This window comes from Paroedura picta, chromosome 13 (genome assembly GCF_049243985.1).
Source record: "Paroedura picta isolate Pp20150507F chromosome 13, Ppicta_v3.0, whole genome shotgun sequence".
Classification (NCBI taxonomy): domain Eukaryota; kingdom Metazoa; phylum Chordata; class Lepidosauria; order Squamata; family Gekkonidae; genus Paroedura; species Paroedura picta.
This window is the reverse complement of record NC_135381.1, coordinates 21,020,570-21,043,843: the sequence shown is the minus strand read 5'-3', so window position 1 is coordinate 21,043,843 and position 23,274 is coordinate 21,020,570. Positions and strand designations below refer to the sequence as shown.

General features: G+C 42.5%; 1 protein-coding gene across 7 annotated transcripts in view; it reads left to right on the top strand.

Annotated features, from left to right (window-relative positions):
• The window catches only part of MBNL3 (muscleblind like splicing regulator 3), a 110,885-nt gene that overhangs the window by 16,028 nt on the left and 71,583 nt on the right, over positions 1–23,274 (top strand). For 6 of the 7 annotated variants that reach the window (XR_013226427.1, XR_013226428.1, XM_077309420.1 and 3 more), the window contains exon 2: positions 15,127–16,215. The exons of the other annotated variant lie outside the window; for it this stretch is intronic. Coding sequence is in view for 4 of the 6 variants with exons in the window: in XM_077309420.1 (XP_077165535.1) it covers positions 16,042–16,215 (174 nt within the window). In the remaining 2 variants the exon portion in view is untranslated. The remainder of the gene's footprint in view (positions 1–15,126; positions 16,216–23,274) is intronic. 7 annotated transcript variants of the gene reach the window in all.

Here is a 23,274-nt window from a genome sequence, read left to right as displayed (position 1 = left end):
GCTAAGTTAGAATCAGAGACATCCAAGTTTTGATCAAAACTTTCTTGGTGACCTTGGATCACTCACACACTCTCAGACTAACTTGCTGTAAGAGTACACAATATTAAACAAGAAGCCCTGATTATCAGATTTGGTATAAGGCACAGATCTGGTACATCTTTAGCTGAATTACATTCTCACTGTGAGGATGAAGTGGAGGAGAGAACTACCATATAAGCTATTTGAGGACTCAGTGAAGAAAAAGGCCATTTATATAAATAAAGCTAATAATTTGTGCTTCAAGGTATGCTTCAAGATCATCTGTAGAGTGGTATTGTGAGGCTTGAGATGCACCAGATCTGTGCCTTATATCAAATCTGATAATTGGGCCTTATATCTTAACTAGAATTAAAGCCCGTTATAGCTGATACAATGGGCACTAGCAGGGGGAGGGATAGTAGAGACTGATTAAGATAGGAAGAGCTTGGCATTGGAAAAGTAAGGGAGGGGATTGTCCAGTCTGTAAGGGCATGAGGTTGAATATGTGTGTTGTGGGGGAGGGGTTGTGGTGGCGTGGTGACAAATGAGGGCGTGAGTGTGGAGAGATGGGTGTCAAGAACCTGTGGTTAGGAATGTTAGTTGAGTGTGGGAGAGGCCTCACCTTTGGGAATTGTGGCCTAGTGGTTACAGATGAGCTGTCTTCAGATATGTGAAGGGAAAATCAGACTAGAGACTCTTCTTTGGGGGAGATTAAATGGCAACCAATTCCTCCCAGTTCTGTGGCCCTACTCCTTCTGTCTCCATTTTTTACTGTTGATATAATGTTGCCCCTTAGAAGAAGAAGAGCTGGATTTTTGTACCCTACTGTTTACTACCAAAAGGAGTCACAAAGCGGTTTAGAAACACCTTTTCCATTCATCTTCCCACAATAGACAGCCTGTGAGGGATGTGGGGCTGGGAGAGGTCTGAGAGAACTGGGAATGGTCCACAGTTACCCAAAAGGCCTCAGGTGTCTCTAAAATCGCCTTCCCTTCCTCTCCCCATAACAGTCACCGTGTCAGGGAAGTGGGGCTGATTGCTTTGGGAGAACTGGGAATGTTCCTCAGTCACCCAGCAGGCCTCATGTCTCTAAGCAGTTTAAAATTGCCTTTCCCTCCCCATAATAGGCACACTGTGAGAGAGCGGGGTGTAGGGGCTGATACAATCAGGCCGCACCCTGATTGGCCTGTATTCAATCGCGGACACCCCGGTCCTCCTCCCACAGGGGCATTTCACAAATATATAGAGGAACCATGGATGAGATATTGTGTACTCTGACAGTGACTGTCTTGGGTCTTAGGCAAAGAAAGGTCTTCCTTGTTCCCTGAGATTCTTTAATTGGAGGTGACAGGGATTGATCCAGGGACCTTTTGCACTCAAAGCAGATGTTCTACCACTCAGCCAAAGGCCCGTTTCGGTAAACAAACTCCATGTGGGAAAAAACTTCCCTGGAACTTGAGAATTTGAAAAACCCTTTACAACAAGAATTTCCCTTTAATAAATACAAGAACATTGAATTATACCTGTTTATTTCTGCCAGAAATCCAATTCAAGATAATTTATTCCAAACTCCCATTCAGTCAGGATTACCAGTATGCAGGTAATCTTCCTATTCTTGTTGCTATCATCATCCTCATCCTCATCATCTTTATTGTTATTACTATATGTGCCTCAGTAGTGTCATAAGTGTTCTTTTCAAAGAGCCTTGCGAAAAACAAAAGTTTAGTTTTCATCTGATAAGGAGCGGTCTGCATTTCAGGGTGGAAGAAATAACAGAATGAACTGATCAAAGAATATGAGGGTCAAGGAAGAATTCCTTTTCCCCCCTTTCCCCAACCTGGCCATTTTCAGAACTTTGTCCCACTTCCCTTATTTTTAAAAGGTTCCTTTTCCACCAGAGCTGTCCCAGTTTCCTTATTCTTATTAGGTTTCTTTTCCCCTCCTGAGCTTTACATCCTGTAGTAATACAGTTTCATAAGAAACCCATATTTCATTTGTTAGCAAAAGACATACTTTAAATGGGCTATTTTGATCGCAGCTGGTTCAAATATAATCCATTCCTTGCCTTTTGCTGTCTTTCTGCCTCCTTTGCTGACATATACGCACACAAATACATTCAGTACTCAGAAAGGATAATAGTTTGTGATGAGGTAGTTTTTCTGATTTTTACCACCGAAAACAGGTGGAAATGCAAAGCTAACAATATATGCCTCCAATCTGGGATAAGGTCTATGAAGGAGTGTTTAGGAATTAGAATGTTACAAATGAGGGATCCTCAAGGGTTTGTGGAGGGCATCTCATTTTCCCTTGCTCCAATATTTTATTTCCCTTTCTTAAAAGCCTCTGTAGACTCTCCCTTTTTCTTCTTCCTTCTGTTGTCCCCACCCACCCACCTACTTTTATCTCACACACACACTTAGTTTCCCCTCTATTCCAACCCCTGGCAGCCTCTCCCTGCAAAAAAGTTTGGCTGAGTTGCACAGGTCAGGCCCAGTTGCTTGTGGGGAAGCAAGGGGCTTGCAAGGGGTACCTCAATTTATGTGTATGCCCTCCCCACACTATTTCCTTTTTTTCTCCTCCTGGCAGCCCTCAATAGCCTCACCTTTCTCTGTTGTCTGCTTTCCTTCCCAACTGCCTGCCTATCTTCAGCTATATATATTATTTTTACTACATTTATGCCCTATCTTTCTCCACAATGTGGACTCAAAGCAGGCTATGTCATTCTTTTCTATTTTATCTTCACAACAACCCTGTAATATAAGGCTGAGAGCATGTGACTGATCCAACATCTCCCAACAAGCTCGTATAGCAGAGTGGGGATTCAGACAAGAGTCCCTCAGGTACTATTCTGACACTCTAACTCAGGGGTAGTCAAACTGCGGCCCTCCAGTTTGACTACCCCTGAGTTGAAGTGCGAATGCTAGTAGAGGCTCATGGGAATTGTAGTCCATGGACATCTGGAGGACCGCAGTTTGACTACCCCTGCTCTAACGACTGCATAAGACTGGCTTTCATGTGGTAGCTGGGTAAATGATGGAACTCACGAAGTATCAAGTCTCCTGGTCTTTCTCCAATGAGTCTTCCATCAAAGACCAGAGCAGCCCTGGAAAGGGCCCTGTCTTACCCCCTGTCATTTACGGGTAGAAACCAAGGCTTCAGCTGGCAACACTGTTGTGTTTGCCTAGCAGCAACCGCTGAGAGCATTCATTTCTTAAAGCTACAGGTACTGCTTCTACTATTTCCTGGATTTTAACCCCCAATGTAATTTTAAAAAAGAGTTCAGCTTTTTCTGGAAGCCTGAGATTTTTCTCAGCTTTGTAGAAACATTTGTCTGTTAATGGTTCCAGTGTCTGGATTTAAGTTCCCATAGATTTAGTCAGGTTGAGCTTTAGATATATTCATGACATTATTTGTGGTTCTTCATCCTGTATCTACCCAACTTTGGGATTCAAGCCAGTATAAGGTGACCAGATTGTCCCACGTTTGGAGGGACATCTGGGGGCACCTGGCAAATTGTACTTATGTTGAAATTAAAAATATATATTACAATACTATTTTTGCGTACTATGCGTTCTATGAAACTTTTTGTTGCTCCATATAGACCAAAGTTTTAATCACCCCCCCCCCCCGGGGTCAGTGGTGTCCCGCTTTACCAATGTTAAAATCTGGTCACCCTAATCAAGTGGCGACTGGCCTTTTCTGTGTTGGCACTTCTGTTTTGGAACTCCCTCCCCAGGGAACCGAGCCTGATACCATTATTGGTATAATTTAGACATCAAGCTAAGAATGTCCTGTTCAATGAGCTTTTAATGGCCATGAATGTTTCATGATGTGGGTGCTTGTGGCTGAAAATTGAATTTGTGTTTCGGATTTGATTTCATTCTTCCTGTTTTAATGATATGGCTCTTTCAAAAAATGCTTCTGTCAATGGGGGGGGACTTCAAAAGTGGGCAAGTGGAATAATTATTTTAAAATAAAGGCCCCTGTCTTTCAAGATGTGATTAAATGTAGCATTAGTACAGCAAATGCAGAGTGAATATTTTCAAATGTGTCTATACACTCTACTTATAAATGCACATAGTCAATCTGGTGTCCAGGCTTGGAGAAACAGAAGTCCTCAAAAGAAGAAGTTTGGAAAGATAAGATACGTTACAGCGTATATTTTAACCTTAAATAAATACCAGGGGTGGGTGGCAAGAGCATGCTGTGCTGTAAGCCTTCTAAGGCATCTGATTGGCCATTGAGTGAAAAAATAAGTTGGACTAGATGGACTGTAGATCTGATCCTGCATGGCTGGAGGTTCTGGTACCCCAGGGAGGCTTAGTTGTCTAGTCAGCCCACTGTTGTATATTGCGGTTGTATACTCCAATACTTGCTTCCAGAACTGTAGCATACAACATCTGAAGACTGGGGGTGGCAGAGGGACTTGTGAGTGTAGATTTTTCTTCTTTAGCTAGAGATACCAATGGAATGCATTAATATCCTATTTCACATATCCAGGGGTTGAACACTGAAATTAAGTTCTCAAGGCTCAGATGAAACTATGTTTGTTTTTCACATTTTCTAGTAACTTCACAGGTGTGAATGCTGGGTGCCAGGATCAGAATATTTTGTTTCTCAGGATGAGTTCTTTTATATAGGAAAGTCCTGCAGAATTCACCCAGATAAAGCTTAAAGTATTAGGCAAAATAGTTTTTTGATTGAACATTAAAGTGTGCAGTATGAAACACACACACACAGGTCAGTGTATCATTGACAAAGCTTACTTGCACCTCTCAAGTTTTGGAACAATAATTAGATTTGTTATAGAGACTGTGGTACATGCAATTAAAGTTGACAGTACAACTGAAATGGTGGTTGATAAACCTTTAAGTATGATTTTGCCAAGAAATGGCCAGCACAGCCCTCTTAATGACTCCTTGCTTTAACTTCTTGGATGCTTTAGGATGCTTTGGGCTGATCCTGCATTGAGCAGGGGGTTGGACTAGACAGCCTGTGTGGCCCCTTCCAACTCTATGATGCTATGATTCTGGGGATGTGTGAGTGCTTACAGGAGAGCAAATCTGATATGCAAAATTATCCACAAATTCAGCATCTCCATATATTGTTACATAGGAAAGGATAGCTAATATATTAAGGGCAGATACACTGTCAGAAATGCAAGTCTCAGTACCGTAAGATGTACCTTCAGCAATGCAAATAAGTTCTTGAAAGTTCTTGGCTCCACAAAAGTCTTCACGAGCTTACCCATACATATCTATGTACTAGTGAAGCTGCCCTGTCAGATTATTGGTCCATCTAAATCAGTAACGTTTCTCCTGATGGTGGCAGCACTCCAGGCTCCCAAACAGAGAAAGGCCTTTCTCTATATCTTACTTCCTGAGTTCCTTTAACTAGAGCTGCTGAGGATTAACATGGAACATTCTGTATGCAAAGCATACTGTATTTTCTGACACTGAGCCAATTCCCACCCCCAAACTGGCATCATATCAGTACTATGAAGTTGTGACATATGGATGGTTTTAACAGTAAAGAAAAATAAAAGCAGCTTTAGGTTATGAGATTGTCATTGGACAGGAGCAGAGCCCTCTCTGTGGTGATAGCAGTGCTCTGACATGTAGACTTGCTCAGAGTCTGTTTTGTTCCATGGCTTTTCTTCAAGATATGTTTTTATCCTGCTAGTGGTTTGAGAGGTAGCATGAAATCATTTTATATTACCATTTCATAATTATATATTAAATTATATATTTTAGTTGAGTATACTTTTATTTTGTAGAATCTTTGCTTTTTTTCAACTTGCTCTAGAAAATAAGACGAATCGAGCAAGTTATATTTACAAGCCTTTCTGCCTTACAGTCTCCGTTGGCCAAGTTTCTCTCTCCAAACTTGCCATTTCTGCTGCTTTCCTGCAGTCCTGAGCACTCCCTCTGCACATTTATTAAAAGTGCAAGTTGTTTGTGCATGTTCTATGAGCTGCCTCTTAGAACATGCAAAGCACTATCCAGTGGAGAAGGAACTTCACTCCACCTGTGTTTATGTGCATCCTGCTATTACTACCCTATTCCGGATCTGAAAGTGTGTCCCAAGGCGTAGTTTAGGGGGCTCTGCAATGGCTGAGGCTGTGGTGCAAATGAGACCATGAACTTTGTTTATCTTATTCATTATTTATTATCAGAGATCGACTGTCCCTGTCAGCCTGCTATCTCAGGGCAGTTTAAAACATTAATAGGTATAATAACAAAATCATTAAAACAATTAAAAATGATTAAACAGCCATTGGTGGCATCCCCATTAGAGTTCTTCTCATTAGGGAAGTTGGTAATAACTATCTAAATTGCAATGGGGGGGCGTTATTGTTTGTGTGCTCACCTGTCTAAACTGGCCTCAACCATAAGCCTGGCAGAACAGTTCCATCTTGCAGGCCCTATGGAACTGTGTTAGGGCCTTGATGTTCTCAGGGAGGGGCTGAACATCAGGCAGGGGCCAGGGCTACCAGGCAGGGGCCAGGGTTGAAAAAGCCCGGACCCTGGTCAAAACCAGTCAGACTTCTTTGAGGCCAGAGACCACCAGACTATTCGCTGTCGTGGAATGAAGTGTACTTCTGGGGACATATTCAGATAGGCGGTTCCTTAGAGTTGCAGGGCCCAGACCATGTATAGCCTTAAAGGTAAGAACCAAAACCTTGAAATGAACCCAGAACACTACTGGAAGCCAGCGTAGCTGCCGCAATACCAGTCTAATATGGGCCCTCCACAGTGTTCTACTGAGGACCTGCATGACAGCATTTTGGACTAGTTGTAATTTCCCAGTTAGGATCAAGGGTAAGCCCACGTAGAGCAAGTTACAGTAATCCAGTCTTGAGGTGACCATGACATGGATCACTATTGAGTAATGAGTTTTTGTTTGATGTCTGAAGATGCTCTGTAAAAGAGGCTTTTTTAAACCTTTCCTTTTTGTCCTGGAGAATAGTTTAGATCACTTGGCATTTCACTGCATTCAGTTCATAAACAAATGATGAAATGATGGAATTTCCTGCAAGACAAAAATTCTGTTTTCTGACCAGCTGCCCTCCTCCTGGAACTCATGTATCTGATAGCTTGTTTATTGATTCTTAAAAATGGTACTGTTCTTGATCATTTTTGTTCTGCTAAATCCCTATTATCAGACACATGCTTTCTTTAGACTCGTCTATTTTAATTACTATATCAGATTTTCAACATGGTTCCATCTCTGGATACTTAAATCTGGAGATTGGAGCCATGAACATACTAGACAGATCTTTCTGCAAGAATGAGAAAAGCCAGGTTTGCAGAAAAATCCTTCAAAAAACATATTGGGGGAGTTAACCCTTCCAATAATGGAAAGCAGCACCTGTAGGTTTAAGAAATTAATGCAATAGTGACTGTTGCTAGGCAACCATAACAGTATTGCCCGTTGAAGCCTTGGTTTCTTCCAATAAAGGATGGGTGCAAGGCCCTTTCCCAGGCTATTTTGGCCTTTTTAGAGGACTCATTGGAGCAAGGCTAGGCAACTTGATATCATGTGAGTACATGATATCAAGTAAACCCTGCCTGACTCATCCAGGCCCAGCTGACCTCTGCTGGACGACAGCCACCACATGATATAATGTTTAGTGTCAAACTAGGACCTGAGGGACCTTGGTCTGAATTACCACTCTGCCATGCTGCTCACTGGATAACCTTGGCCTAGTCAAACACTCTTTAACATACCTCACAAGGTTGTTGTGGTGATAAAATAGTGGAGAGATCACTGTATAATTCAAGTATTGGCAAATTTATATCACTATGATGAAGTGGACTTTTCACCATCGTTCCAATATAGAAAACATTTTCATTGTGTAAAGAGATTGAAGGCAGTGATGTAAAGGGGCAAAAATTCAAACTGCTCTTACTATTTAGCAAAATGGAAAAATCCTAAGGAAGTTCCTGCATGCCGTTATCATGGTAAAGTAGCTCAGAACAAGCTGTGATTCTTAAACATTAGTTTGAACAGCATTCATTGGTCCATCTCATTCAATACCTTCTGCTCTCATTGTCAACAGATCTCAGAGCCTCCAGGCCGAGGAAGATCTTTCTCATTACTTGAGAACTTTTAAGTGGAGATACCAGGGGTTAAACCTGGTATCACCTACTTACATATTATATGTAACTTTTATTAAAGTTTTTAAAATATTACATAGAAGAAGAATGCAAGATGCAGAATATAAGATACAAGAAAGAAAAGAAAAAGTAAGTTTGACCATCTCAACCAGTTTAGCAATTTTTATAAAACATTCTTCAATTATGAGTAATAATGAACTTTTCCATTTTTGAGCATATAATAGTCTCGCTGTTATAATCATATACAAAGACAAAGTTCCATTTTTTTTTCTAATTCTTCCCCCATTAATCCCAAAAGAAATGTCTCTGGTTTCATTTGTATAATAGTTTTTAATATCTTCTGGATTAAAGCATGAATTTGTGTCAATTTTTTTTACCTTCTTACACTTCTACCAAAGATTTAAAAATACCATCCGCTTTACATATTATGTGCTCCGTTACAGCCCCTTCTTATTTGCAGGGGCTACTGGGAGGCTGAGGAATGCTTTTCTAGTGGGCTGCAAGACCACAGTGCTATTAAAAGGAAGCTATCAAAGTTCCACCCTTTTTTGTAATGCAAAGAGTGCATGAAACCTTATTTCTGCACTCCACTGCTGGTGTTCTGTTGCAAGTGTCATGACTGAAAAATTTCAGTGATACTAGAGGAGACAATACACAAGTGACACATATTAATTAAAATAAAATGAAGGCATTTTCGTATTATCAGAATAAGGTTCTCATCAACAAAAATAATCAGGATCAGTAAAACAGTAACATACAATCCGCACCCAATGCATGGAAGCCTACAGTTTATTGATCCTCCCCTTTCCCCTTTGCCTCTCTACAGCTGCTTCAGACTGAAGAAGAATGTAGATAGTTTTCAAAGGGTATTGGTAATGTAGTGTTCCTCATAGATTGGCAAACCAGACTGATGGCCAACCCCTCTGGATGTTGGTAGCATCCAGAGTGAACACGCAGCACATTTGAGCTACAGCTGTGGCAGATGGTCTGGTTTCTCAGATCTGACCTTGGTTGCTTACCCTGTGCTGGAGATTACTCTTTGCCACACAGCCATGCTTTTGGCACCACCTACCTAATAAATAGATCTTTCTTGGACACCTCTCAGATGCATGCAGGAAGGCACAAGTCTTTTTATGGGGAGCCTGCTTGAAGAACAAAAGTGTTTTTTATTTCTCCTAAGCTGCCAAAGGTCTACCTTAAATTAAATAAACTTTCCCCTGGGGGAAAAAGTGTCCGGGTACAGAATGTTCATGAAGAAAAATATTCCAAGTGTCTAATCAGGCCCACAGAGTGTTTGCTTTAATATAATAGCTCCTTTGCTTTAACTTGAAAGAGAAATGCATTTCCCTCTAATCGAGATAGTGAGAGAGAGAGGGGGGGAGAGAGAGCACCCACAAGAGAGCTTAGACATGCAAAGAGGAGAAGCTGCTTAACAATCAGCGACTGTTGCCTCTCGCCACAGACATCATATATAATTTCCAGCTGCCCTTCAGTGTACAGGCACCATTTTGAGATTCTGACACACGTGGGTCTCTGGATTTGAAACATCAGAATTTAAAGAGTTGCAGTGAGATGCATTCCGAGTACAACTAGTGCTCACATTCAGTAAAACACACATTCCTCAAACCTCATTAACTTGTGTTTCCTGAGAGCTGTAGAATCCATGGGCCTCAGTCCAAAAGGTAATGGTGAGGAAAAGGAGTTAAATTGGATTGTTCTGAGGATAGTACTCCATAATGGGGCAAAACCAGAGGTCAATGACTTTTCAGTCTGAGAGTTTTTCCTCACCATTTTGTGATCTGTGCAGTGATATCTAAGAGACCTAGATAAAAGGAAAGTGGAAGGGGAGAAAACTGGCACGGGGAGGATAAAAATGGGTGGGAGGAAAATTATGGATGTCATGGAACAAACAAAAGATTGAGTGAAAAAGTACAAGAAGCCAGAGGCTTAGGACGGCATATCACATAGGAGAGAAATAATGAGGATGGAGGGGGCCATGGGGGATGGGTAAAGGATTGAGGAAGGAAGAGGACTTACTCTGACTAGCATTGATTTCCTTGAACTGTGTCCAAAACCTTATCTGTCAAGTACCAATTTTTCAAACTCTGAACATCTTAGCATCAGCGTAGGAGCATGGTGCTATAATATTGGAGACAAAAATTCATATTGCCTATATCTAAATGCAAAAAATATGCATTATTGATTGTATAGATAATTCTTATTTGTAAGTAATTGTTTTCAGAAACATGTTATTGGGTGGAGCTCTTTTTCCGGAATAGGATTAATACCCCAGGAAAATATGATGTACATATCCCCCTGTGCTCTGCATGGTTTTGAGCACCCTAGGAGGATGCATCTAAGTGGCCACTTGATGACAAATGCCATGAAGTCCATTAGCCTTTACAAAGCATGCATGTGCGCTTGTGTAGTTTGGTAGGGATTGGTGGTGGGGAAGTGAAGGGGGATTTGACTGCCAATGGCAGGCTTTCTTAACCAGAGTTTCATGAAACCCTGGTGTTTCTTAACAGCCCTGAGAGGTTTTCCCGAATGGGTGGGATTTAATTATTTTTTAATATAGTTCTAAAGCATTTATCGTGATATGACCATATATGGTCATGTTGACCCACTCACCCCTCTCCCCAAATGGCCAATGATGGGCCTGGAGGAGGTGGGAAGGGGAGGGGCCTTGGGTGGGCATTTGCACAGCTATGCTTCCCAACTATATTCTGCATGATGGAGCCACTTCTGGGGTTTCTCGAAGCCTGAAGAATGTTTCAGTGGTTTCCCAAAGGTAAAAAAGTTGAGAAAGTTTGAGCCTAATGATCTGCTTTGCCTATGTTTGGGGGCCATCTCATACTCATCCTGCCAGCAGCACATCTTCAATGTGGTCTTTAATCTTCAAGCTCATCCATATGCCCATTCATTGACTAAGCCTCTTGGGAGCCTGTAGCATGGGTCCATGCTTTCCACCTGCCTATATTTATTCAGAAAACGCTTCACTCAACTAGGCACTTGGATTATGTGGTTTTGTTGTTTGTACTTTGCTTTGTGTTAAGATTCTGTTTGATGGGTTGCTTCAATGACCTTTGGTTTTGTGCCTTCACCTAAGGTTTTGGAACAGAGAACCAAGACTGGAAGGCAGGCACATGTAAAACTTTTATTAATGTGTCTTTAAACCACACTGCTCCAAAAGGAGTTATTTAAATTTTTGTGTCGGTAACATTTAGCATTGCATGTCCCTGTTAATTACATGCATTGTTAGAATGGAGATTAAAAGCTGTGTGATCCTGTGAAAAGAGTTTTGGGTGCACATCTGGCAGGGTTTGTATCAAAGACCACCATAGTCATAGTGGTGCTGAGATTAAATTGACAGTTGTAGGCAGCCTGTGTTAGTGGCTTAGAGTTGTGAATGGCCATCAGGGACCACCTGGTGAAAGATCTCTTCTGAGGAAGGCAGATTAAGATAATATTAAATCGTTTCCTGCTTTAGTCCTAGTAGGATAGCGTGACCTATGTTGGTAAAGAAACAAAAATTTAGATTGAAAGAAGATATCCAGTTAGCATGTAAAATGTTTTGATTGAAAGGGAACCATTGGGGGCAGCCTTAAATTAGCCCATCTACTTAAGTGGAACACTGATTTATGTGGCAAATTTAGGCTAATAGTAGTCAGGTGGTGTAGAAGATGTAATGGAAAATTTCCATTAAAGTCTCTCCTTTGGAAGAATGTTCTTAGACCCCCCCCCCCAAAAAAAAAAAGCCTTTCTGTCTTCTTTCAATCAGGTTGGCTCAATTCCTAAGAAAATTCCAGGTCGCCACACCCTTCTACAGCCTGTGTGAGCTTGTTTGTGGGACGATGCTCTTGTTTCAAGCTGTTGGCTACAATATAGGTTCCACACCTTCAGCTCCTCTGCTTCTGATTGGAGGAAGGCATCCCAGGCGCTCCAAATTCAAATCGGGATGTTTGCTGAACTGTTGTTGGAAGTGCCTGTTGTGTCGAAACTTATGTATTTTTTAAAAGAAATGTCTTTCATTGTGTAAGTTACACAGCTAAATGGTAACCAGATAAACAATAAAAAGGGCTTTAGTACAAACCATCCTTCCAGCAGTCACTGTGGTGGAACCAGCCTTGATTCAGAATCAAGTATTACAAGTTGGGGACCAGCATAGACTTGCAGAGTGTGCCTCATTTTCCCCTGTATTTCCTCCACCACTATTTAATCTTCTACTCATCTGACAGCTGTCATAGCCTCTTGCTGCTTCCTTCTCTCCTTCCTAACCACCAGTCAATCTGCATTTTTCTGCCTTTCCCCACAGCTTCATCTTTTCCCCCTTTCCTTCAATGGCAGCTTGTCCGTGGCGAATCCTCCACCATGAAGTGACATGATAGGGGAGGGGGACAAGCAGGGCTGAATTTTCCTATAGGCTAACTTGGCTTCAGCCCAGGGCCTCAAGATCAAGAGGGGCCTATATTCCACATTGTTTTTTATAAAGGTTAGTACCAATCACAATATGTTTCATTAAACATATTGATATATATCACAGTAATGATGTATTTTAGTATCTCTCATGTAATTTACAAGCTTAAAAATGGGAGGTGAAAGGGCCACATAAGTGGAATAGCCTAGGGCACGGGTAGTCAAACTGCGGCCCTCCAGATGTCCATGGACTACAATTCCCAGGAGCCCCCTGCCAGCGTTTGCTGGCAGGGGGCTCCTGGGAATTGTAGTCCATGGACATCTGGAGGGCCACAGTTTGACTACCCCCTGGCCTAGGGCCTCTTTTCATGTAAATCCAGCCCTGGGGATAAGACTTTTTCCAGGGTTGTTTTGGCCTCCAAGTCCATCCTCTCCCCCTCTTCCATGACTTTACTTTATAAAAACCAAGGCTTGGAAGATTCTGCTATGTTGTTGGGCTTGCCTAGTAACCGCCAAAATGATTGCAGAGAGCTAGGGTTGCCAGCATTGAGTTGGGAAACACCCAGAGATTTTGGAGGTGGAGCCTGGGGAGAACAGGGAATGGGGTGGGGGAGGATTTAAGCAGGGTATAATGTCACTGAATCCACCCTTCAAGGCAGCAATTTTCTCCAGGGGAAGTGATGTTGGTCAGCTGGAGATCAGTTGTAACAATGGGGATCTTCAGGTGCCACTGGAGAGCACATATCATCTGTGGTGCAGTTTAGAATTAGATATATGATATGTGATAATTGTAGCCAATTGAATAGAAAACCAGCTGGGTTTGATGGGTTCTTGAGTTAGCCTTATGCATTTGCTTTGTTTTATGCCCAAAGATATTCTGAAAGAAATAATATTCTGTACGTCAAAACATAAGTCTGTGGTCTAACTTGAACCTAAATCACTGAGATTCAGTTTTCCATACCCAGAACATTGTGTGTAATGCCAGTGTTATATTATTCACCTTCTCTAAGCATTTACTCTAGAACCCTAGTTTTGTCCAGGTTCTACTGACCAAAGGAGTGTAGTCTCCTTGGCCCATCTTCTTGGCTGAGCTGGAAATATTGGCTTATTTCTGTCATAATATCCCTACCCCCTACCCCTCAAAATTCCAAAGGAGGCTTTTGGTGCAAAATCAAACCATAAACTCATCTCATGAAGCATAGCAGCTCCTTGGTCAATAAGTGCATGTGCTTTCTTTTGTGCTGTCTCCCAAGTCCTGTATTAAAGCATTTATTCAGGTAGATGAGTATTGTCTCATTTTTAGATCAGGTACTGCTCCCCTATCAGCAGTTTTGGAATGCTTTGCACACCTCTGCTTCTCTTTTTCTCAAAGGAACTCTTTGATTGAAATGATACAACCGGTCAGAAATCCATGTAACTGGAGTTGCTGCAATGCATAGCTGTAAACAACAGATTTAAATTCTGTTTAAAAAGGAATCTTCCTCCTGTTTCACTGGCAGGCTTCCCTTTTGGCTTCATCAGGACCAGAAGCCATTTCCAGCAAAATCTTGTGGCTATAGTTCTCTTGGGTTCATCATTCCCAGCAAGTAGGGAGTTAAACATAATTTATGACGGGCATGTAGCAGTTAATGGGTGAGACAGAGAGCTGAGCCTGTAGCAGTTCTTTCTGCTTGAGTTCTTTGTACATGGAACAGGCAATATCTAGGTTTCCATTTATTAATGTTCATTTGATGGGGGGGGATGAAATCTTCCCCCCTCGAGTTCAAAATGTACACAAACACTTCTTCCCTCCATGGATTTATGGTATATTGAAAAGAACAGAAGGGGACAATTTTTCCTTTGTCTGCTGAGGCCAGGCTCCCCACCCAGTCTTCTAACAAGCTGCGTTCTTCTCATGGCACGCTGCCACCAGCCGTTCTGGGTTACAAGAGGGGTGCGGTGGAGGGAGTTTGGGTTGGGGAAGTGGGGGCCAGAAAACCGATAGTTCCTCCTCACACCTTAACCTTGCCAATGAAAGTGTCTTGTGGTGCTGAGGCATAAGGTAAGCTAAGTGGCGGCAGTTGCATACTTAGAGAGGAGCCCTTGCTGTTTTTTTCTCGTGTGAAACCCGGAGACACATCATGGATGCACCAGCGGCCGTCTGTCTCAACGCCAGGTGGAGGCATTTTCTGTGCAGTGGGCGCTGAAAAAGAGAGAGAGACAGAGACAGAGAAAGCGAGGGAGAATGTCTGCCAGAATTAGATCAATATGAAACAATCTTTGTTATTGGATGGCTGCCCAGACTTTCTGCTGCAACGGTAAATGTAATTGGTTGCTTCCTCCTACCATGCGCAACTCCATGTAGGAAATGCCCTTCTCTCTCTCTCATTCTCTCTCTCATTCTCTCTCTCTCTCTCTCTCAAAAAAAAAAAAAACCCCAAACAATCTACAATGGCTGACTTGAAAATACCGCACTGGCAGTATCTGAAGATTTCCTGTTAAAATGAATTTCTAGTTGCTTTTCCAAGCAAAAGCTGAAGCCAGGGGTGGAGACTGCTTTGGCTTAGCTGATTCTGTTTCTTCTTTCCTGCAGGTCGCTGAAAAGTGCCTTCCTTGAAGCCGCCGCCACCGCTGCTTGGATTTCTGTCTAGGGCTTTGCCTGGCTTGCTTTTTAAAATATATATCTATATACATATATATTCACTCCCCCAACTTTAAAAAAAAAATTGGCATTTGCTTGCAGTTCACACCCTAAAAGCAATTCATTAATTTGGGGTTGGTTGTTTTTTTTTTTCCCCTTCCCCCTATATGCTTAGTTTTCTCAGCCATCACCCCCTCTCTCCTGATTATGTAGCAAACTTTATTTTAAAAGAAAAAGGATATTCTTCCCCTGGTTTTAACACTTGCAACTCCATCAATCTGTAGAAGCAAGAAGGAGTCAGAACTTTCGGAATTCTTCCTCCAATGAAACAAGATAATTCTACAACTGCAGCATTGCTAGCAGCTTTTTTTGTTTGTTTTGGGTGAGAATAATTGAAACCAGTAACTGGAGAGCACAGAATCCCTTGAAAAAGTCTGCCAGTTATTTTGAAATAATAATTTCGGCAGTGGCACAAAATATTATATATATACATACATATACATATATATATATAAACACACACACACATATATATATATAAACATTTCTATTTTAACTTCGACAATTGCACTTTTAGGAGCTGGCCTCTAATTTAATTTTTCAGTTAATTCTGATGAGATTTCTATTTTATGATTGGCTTTATGTTAACCCTTGTTTTCAACAAACACAGTTTGAGTTTAATGGAAACCTAAGTGCTGATAAGATAAATTTTACCAAAGCAACAAGTTATTTCTTCACTTTTTATTAAACTTTTTTTTATCCTTTTCCCCACTCTTAAATTCATCAGCGCTGTTCTCCTGAAGAAGGGTGCAGTTGCTTGCATTTTCATTTTTCTCTTTTGGGGTGTGTGTGCTTTTTCTTTTTAATATGGCTATGAACGTTTCTTTGGTTCGTGATACAAAATGGCTGACCTTAGAAGTATGTCGAGAATTTCAGAGAGGTACTTGTTCTCGGTCTGACACAGAGTGCAAGTTTGCTCACCCGTCGCGGAGTTGCCATGTGGAAAATGGACGAGTTATCGCCTGCTTTGACTCCCTCAAGGTAAGGCTTGCCTTAACACCTGTCTTGCTGAATCTTGCTGCATTTGCTTTAAGACTACATTGCTTGATTCATCAGTCATTTGGTTGATTTACTGAATTCAAGGACAGGGAGAATCTCCTTTGCTGGCATACAGCTGTCTCACCCAGTGGCACTGGGAGCCATCGTTCTGTGGTAGATCATGGTCTTTGCATGCAAAAGTCTTGATATCTCTATTCAGAAGACTTTCTAGGAACAGAACTTGCAAAGTCTAAGACCTCTGTTTATCAGAGTAGATAATATTGGGGGGTAAGTGGACCATTGACTGACTTGGTAGAAGACAGACTCACAGGTAGAGAAAATACAAAAGAGAGAAGAGATGGGTATGTCTACTGTAGTTCATACTTAATGTTTTCATAGTGATTAAGAGAGTCTTCCATTTGCTTCACGTATGTTGTCTTGTCACTCCATGAAAAAGCCCTATAAATTAGGTGAGTAATCTCTCTTCAGGAGGCTGAGGCCAAGTGGCAGTAGCTTGCTTGAAGCTGATCATTCTGTATGTGGATGTGGCAAAACTTGAATAAGAACTTGTCAGTGGTACAGAGAAGAGAGTTCAGTTTGTGGAGGACTAAAACACTGAAGTGATCTATGTATTATGTTTGTAAAGTGCTCAGGCTGGGTATGCATGAGGGTTGCCCTATTTTTGTTCTCCCAGCTATCCTATTCTAGGCTGATAGAGTATGACTGACCTAAGATCACCTAGTTTGTTTGCTTCATGGATAAACAAGGATTTGAACCCAGTTCTTGCTTGATCAGTTGTGGTCTCTTCATTGTGCTGGCTACACTTTAATCTGTACCTTCTCTAATATGCTTGAGGATCAGAACATGTAGTATATTCTCATATTGGTCAATTTAATACTGGCTATTAAGGAAATCGAGATATCCTTGCATTTCATCCTGAGCAGCATTGAGCAATTTCACAGAAGGATTAGGTAATCTTAAAGTAATCCTTTATTACTTATTGATTTGATTTATTGACCGCCACTCCTGGACCAAGCCAGCTCATGGCAGTTTACAATAAAACTCCCAATCAAACAGTAGATAAAACAACAATACAATCCCTTAGCAGCATAAAATCCCCACTACAATCCCCTTCCCAGTTCACCAGTCCAGAATGGCCCAGAATGGCCATCCCACACAAACATACTATCTACAGGCCTTGGGAAGGTATTCAAGAAGGCACACCTCTGGTCCTCTGAGGAGGGCCTCTGACATTCTGAAGGATGATCTTCCACAGCCTGGCCTCAACAAAATACTTGGTAGAAGAGCTCCATCTTGTAGGCCCTGTGGAACTGTGACAGCCCCATCAGGGCTCTCAGCTCCTCTGGGAGCTCATTCTACTACGTTGAGACCAGCACCAAGAAAGCCCAGGCCCTGGTTGAGGTCAGGCACACCTCCTGTGGGCTGGGAACCATCAACAGATTCAAAACCACAGGGCAAAGAGCCCTGCATGAGACAGAAGGAGACAGGTAGTCTCTGAGATATATGGGGCCCAGAACATGGATGGCCTTGAAAGTCAGCACCTAAACCTTGAATTTGATCTGGAATGCAATCAGCAACCAATGCAGCTGCCTCAGCACTGGCTGGATATGGGTCTTACAAGATGACATCAAAAGGACCCTAGCAGCTGCATTTTGCAGCCACTGTAACTTCCAGGTCAAGAACAAGGGAAGACCTGCATAGAGCAAGTTACAGAAATCTAGCCTGCATCATTGGATCACATGGATCACTGTTGCCAGGTGCTCTGGGGACAGGTAGGGAACTAGTAGCCTGGCTTGGCATAGATGGAAAAATGCTACCTGAGCTACTCTGGTCATCTGCACCTCCATCGATAAGGAGGCATCAAAGATCACCCCCAAATTCTTAGCTGTAGGCACAGTGGCCCATTATGCACGGCCACCGAAACGGCGATTTCGGGTCACATGGAAAACGCGGAGGGGGAAGACGTGACGCACACCGGTTATGCACGGGGCGGGGCGCGATGGCGGCAAAACCCAGAGTAACCGATTATGCACGCGGTGATCCGGGCGCCGCTTCTGGTTGCGCCCCGGTCACCCGGAAGCTGCGCTTTCTTCCGCGTTTCGCAAACACAACTTTTTCGGCGGCATGCACCAAAGCTGCGGCCAGTTGCAGCCGGCACCGTGCGTTATCGGTGATTTTAGTCGCCGCCATTCCACCCCGAATGTGCGCTAAAACCCCCGTGCATAATGGGTCAGTGTCAAGCTGCACCCTGGCCAAGAAGGGGAAGCAAGTTTCCTTATCCAACCCCCTCCTGCTTAGCCACAAGGCCTCTGTGTAGAAGGGGTTGAGTTTCAGGTGACCCTGCTAGAGCCATCCAGACACTGCTTCTAAACATCTGTCCATCAGGAAGTAGAGCTGGGTTTCATCCGCATATTGGTAACAACTCAGCCCAAAGCTCCGAGCCAGCTGTGCTCAAGGGCACACATCGATGTTAAAAAGCATGGGAGAGAGTATCGTCTCTGCAGCACCCCACAGGGGAGTTGGTAGGGACATGATAGCTCCTCCCCCACAGCCACCCTCTGTTTCTGGTTCTGGAGAAAGAAGATCAGCCACTGCAAGGCTGTCCCCTGAATCCCAGTCCCAGCAAGGCAGCGGGCTAACAACTTGTGGCTGACCAGGTCAAATGCAGCCAATAGATCTAATAACATGACCACCTGTCATGTGGTCTAATAACATAACCACCTGTCCAGGTGGTGCTGGAGATAATCCATCAATGCGACCAGTGCAGTCCCGTGGCCAGGACAGAAGCCAGACTGGTATGGATCAAGTACCAAAGTCTACTCCAAGAATGGCAGGAGGTGATTCACTGTGACCCTTTCAACCACCTTCCCCAGAAACGCAATCCCAGAAATCTTCCTTTCTCCCCTGGATTTGAATGGCATAGTTATAGTGGACTCCTTTTGCAATCTGGGCAGGACCCGGGCCACCATGGCTCATAATTTCAGCTGCTGCAGGCCATTCATAATAGTTCCATTTTCAGTCTTGTGCAATTGAGGTCAGGATACACAGCTCAGACCCCCTACCCTGTGGAAACAAGGCAGGCGGAACAGTCCGGCCATTCCTTAAGTTGAATTCTCATAATTTACTGTCTTCAAATCACTGTGCTGCCTTCTTACAAGCTGCTTGTAAGAGTTTCCTTTCCTGTTCACTGGTTACCTGCCTGCTTTGTTAGTGATAGAACACTGAATACAATCGTTTTCTGTGGTATTAAATGGTTTGGGAGTACTGAATTTCATTGAGTTTACCTGTGTTCTTGTTTAGGTTACATTATCCCTCCCTCATCACCTAAATTCTTAGAAATTAAGGGGTCAGTGGAAATAAAAGTCTGCAGGAAGAACCACGAAGACTCCTCTTTAGCAATCCATAAATCAGTTTCTCCTAATTTTGCTTGTCTGATTTTTTAAATATATTATTTGGTTTTATCTCCCACTGGCCTAACCAGAAGTAAATTCAGCAGGACTGGAAGCAATAGGAAGTTGCTGACTCCCAGGAGATGGGCATGAAAAATCCCAGCCTGGGGAGGTTCAAGGAGAGTATTTACAGATAACCTATAACAATCAAGTTCTTGCCTTTCTGGGAAGCATCAAAGTCATTTCCCTCAACTCTTGTCCCTCACTGCATGAAAGATTGCCAGTCAGGGCAGGGCCTGCACTTGCATGAGGAAGACTAAACTCCAGTCATGAGAGGAATGCTGACCTGTTTGGTGATAGTCTCCCATCCTTGAGAATCAGTTGATTTGTGTCCTCTGAGGCATAACTAGAGAGAGAATCAAGATCGGGGGAGTGTGTAGCTTTCACCCCTGTGGGGAAATGAAGAAATGTCAAGGTCAGAAAATGTAGGCATTAAAATGTGTAAATTGTTATTTGAGATGGGGGAAACAGCTTGGCTATGTCTTCAGGACAGATCTTTGGAAATGGTAGAATTTGATCAAAATCAAGGGAATCTTCTTTTTAAATAATTTGGTCATTCTTGTTGGGATCCCTGGAGTTTGAGCAAGGCATGATGCACCTTGGGAATTTCTTAGTGGAAAGGATATGGGAAGTAGGCAACTGAATATCTAAAGTTTTGTCACCTACACTTGCAATGGGAGAATTGTACTGTATAGACATTTCGCCTCCTAAATTATGTAAGCGGCCAGACCCTGGTTGAAGGGGAGGGGCCCCAAGTAGGTGTGTATATAGCTCTGCTTCCTAACCATATTTTGCACAATTGTACCCCTGCTGGGGTTTCTTGAAGCCTGAAGAATGTTTCAGGGGTTCCTCAATGGTAAAAAAAGTTAAGAAAGGCTGGATTAGATTGTAAATTGATTTTATCGTTGTAAGATAGCTTGTTGTAAGCTATCTTGTGTAAGAACACAATTGGCTGAGAAGTCCTCTCATGCAAGTCACATTAATTAATTAGAAATATTTATTAGCCCGCTTCCTTCCTTATCAACAGGACCCAAAGCTGTTTACATACATTGAAAAGTAAATATATAACATTAGCTAGGCAAAAACTATACATAAAAGTAAGCAGGCCACAACCTGCACTCATGAGCTACCAAAAGCACAATGAAAAAGGTTTGCTTTACAGATTATACAAAACCTTATTTGCACAGGAAAAAAATGAGTTCAAAAACAGATTATAGCAATTAAAAACTAGTATACCTTAATAAAATTAGAAACTAATATAACTAATTAAAACAGATTTTTAATGTTATGTACATAAAATGATATGTTGACTGGCTGCTGTCTCTCCATACTTTGGCTTTGCTGACATTTTGGTAGCTAGAAGGAAGGCAAGCTAGAGCAACATCCAAGTGGAAGGATGCTGCCTCTTCTTCTGGGAAGGAACCAAAAACAGAATAGAAGAGGACGATTGTCTTAAGTTATACTTTTGCAGAAGAGGTGATTTGTGCTCTGATCTGCTGGTTTTTTTTTGGGGGGGGGATTTTAATTGAAATTGGCACAGTGTTGCACCAGGAATGTTAGCATATGTTTCCTGTAAGATAATGATTTTAGCCTGGAATAGTTCTGCCTTGTGAATGTTGCTTCCGTGAAGGTAATTTGTCAAAAGATAATAGGGGCTAGATAACCCAATAGCTTTATGTCATTAACATGAACTATACCATCATTTTGCTGTTGCTGCTTTAAAAATGGGGGGAGGGTACTTTGCTGTGTCCTTGAAGACTTTGAACCATGGCCAATGGCAGCACAAATGTTTTGGATAAGGAGATTTAATGTTTGCATTGCTTTTATAACTCATCAATCAATGAAATATTGTGCGTGAGAAACCAGTTTGAGTCTAGTAAGGGCCATTCAAACATAGTGACTACACTAGTTTTTTTTATCCCTTGGGGGGGGGGACCTGATCGAAAACCCTGGGGGCTCCTACCTGGCCTCAACCAAACGCCTTGCGGAAGAGCTCCATTTTGCAGGCCCTGCGGAACTCAGAGAGCCCCAACAGGACCCACAGCTCGTCCAGGAGCTCATTTCACCAGGTAGGGGCCAGGGCTGAAAAGGTGCTGGCCCTGGTTGAGGCCAGGCGGGCCTCCTGAGGCCCTGAGACCTTCAGCAGATTTATACCCGCAGAGCAAGTTACAGAGGTCTAGCCTGGAGGTGATGGTTGCACGGATCACTGTGGCCAGGTGGTCTGGGGACAGGTAGGTCACTAGTAGCTGGGCTTGGTGAAGATGGAAAAATGCCGACCTAGTTACATTCGTGACCTGAGCCTTCATTGACATTTGTGGCCTGAGCCTCCATTTCTTGCTTGGAAATTGTTGAACAGTATTATGTGAATTGTGTTATTGATTTTGGATTTTGCTTGCAGAACGGCATTAGGGTCTTCCTTTATCATGCAGTAAATTTGAAGCCAGTCTCTTTGGCCTGGAAATCTTCAAGGGAAGGGGTTGTGGGACACTTGTTGCTTGCGATGGATAAATGGATGTGCTTGCCATCCGAAAGGAAAAAGAGACAGCTTCCCAGAAATCTGTGCCTAAGCAAAAAACCAGTGGCAATTATGACACTGCAACCCTCCATCATGTTTCAGGTCATGTTTCATCCTGGCAGAGCTGTGCAATTTAGGTGACTGAACTGACAGTGATCCTTAAAAGCACACACAGCAAATGGGAGGGGAAATACCAGTTTGACAAGATCAGGTGACAATATTTAATTGTAGTGAATCTGCAGCTTCTAGGTCATTATTTCCCAGAGTTTGTGGTAGCTGAGGGATCTTTCCCTCCCCCCTTAAGCACTGTAAGTTAGAATCACATTTTTTAATTTACACCCCCCCAAAAAACAACAACAACAACAACATACTTTGGAGCACAGATTCAAAAGCACTTCATTGTACAGCTGCATGAGCCTTTGTTCTTAGCAATTGTATTGAATTGTATTGAATATTCAGAGCGCTTTACACTCTTTACAACAACCTTGTAAAGTAAACCAGTATGCTACCTCCAGCAGAAATATATCAGGCAGCTTCCTCTGAGTTTATGTAATTATGTTGTGCCTCTGTCAGGAGTGAGTGAATCACACATAGCCCAGATGGCAGAAAGGTCGCAGAAGTTCCCACTTACCAGTCTCTTGGAAGGAGATCAAAGAATGCAGAGTTGCAGACACCTCTATACAAGTGGATATTTTGGGCTCCTAGTAACTTTGGCATTATTTAATTACTGTACAGGGTGTGAACTACTGCTTTGGGGAGAAATCTCTGTACCCATTTTTTTTGTCTTATTATCCTCATTATTATTGTGGTGAAAAAGCCATTAGTAGCCATTAATTAATGTTAATAGATCTTAGAAAAGAGTTCAGCTGCTCAGGCACAGCAAGCAGTTTTTTGTAGCTAGCATAGTACATTTGTTAAGAGGCTGAGCTGTGAACTGGTTGCCAGCATTAATTTTCATTGTAGACCTGAACTCACTCTGTAGCTTTAGAAGAGCTGCTTACTCCTAAGCACAAGACAATGCTGAGACGAAGGTAATGCTGCTCAGCCTGTGGTAAGAATTACTGTGATAAAAGCGTG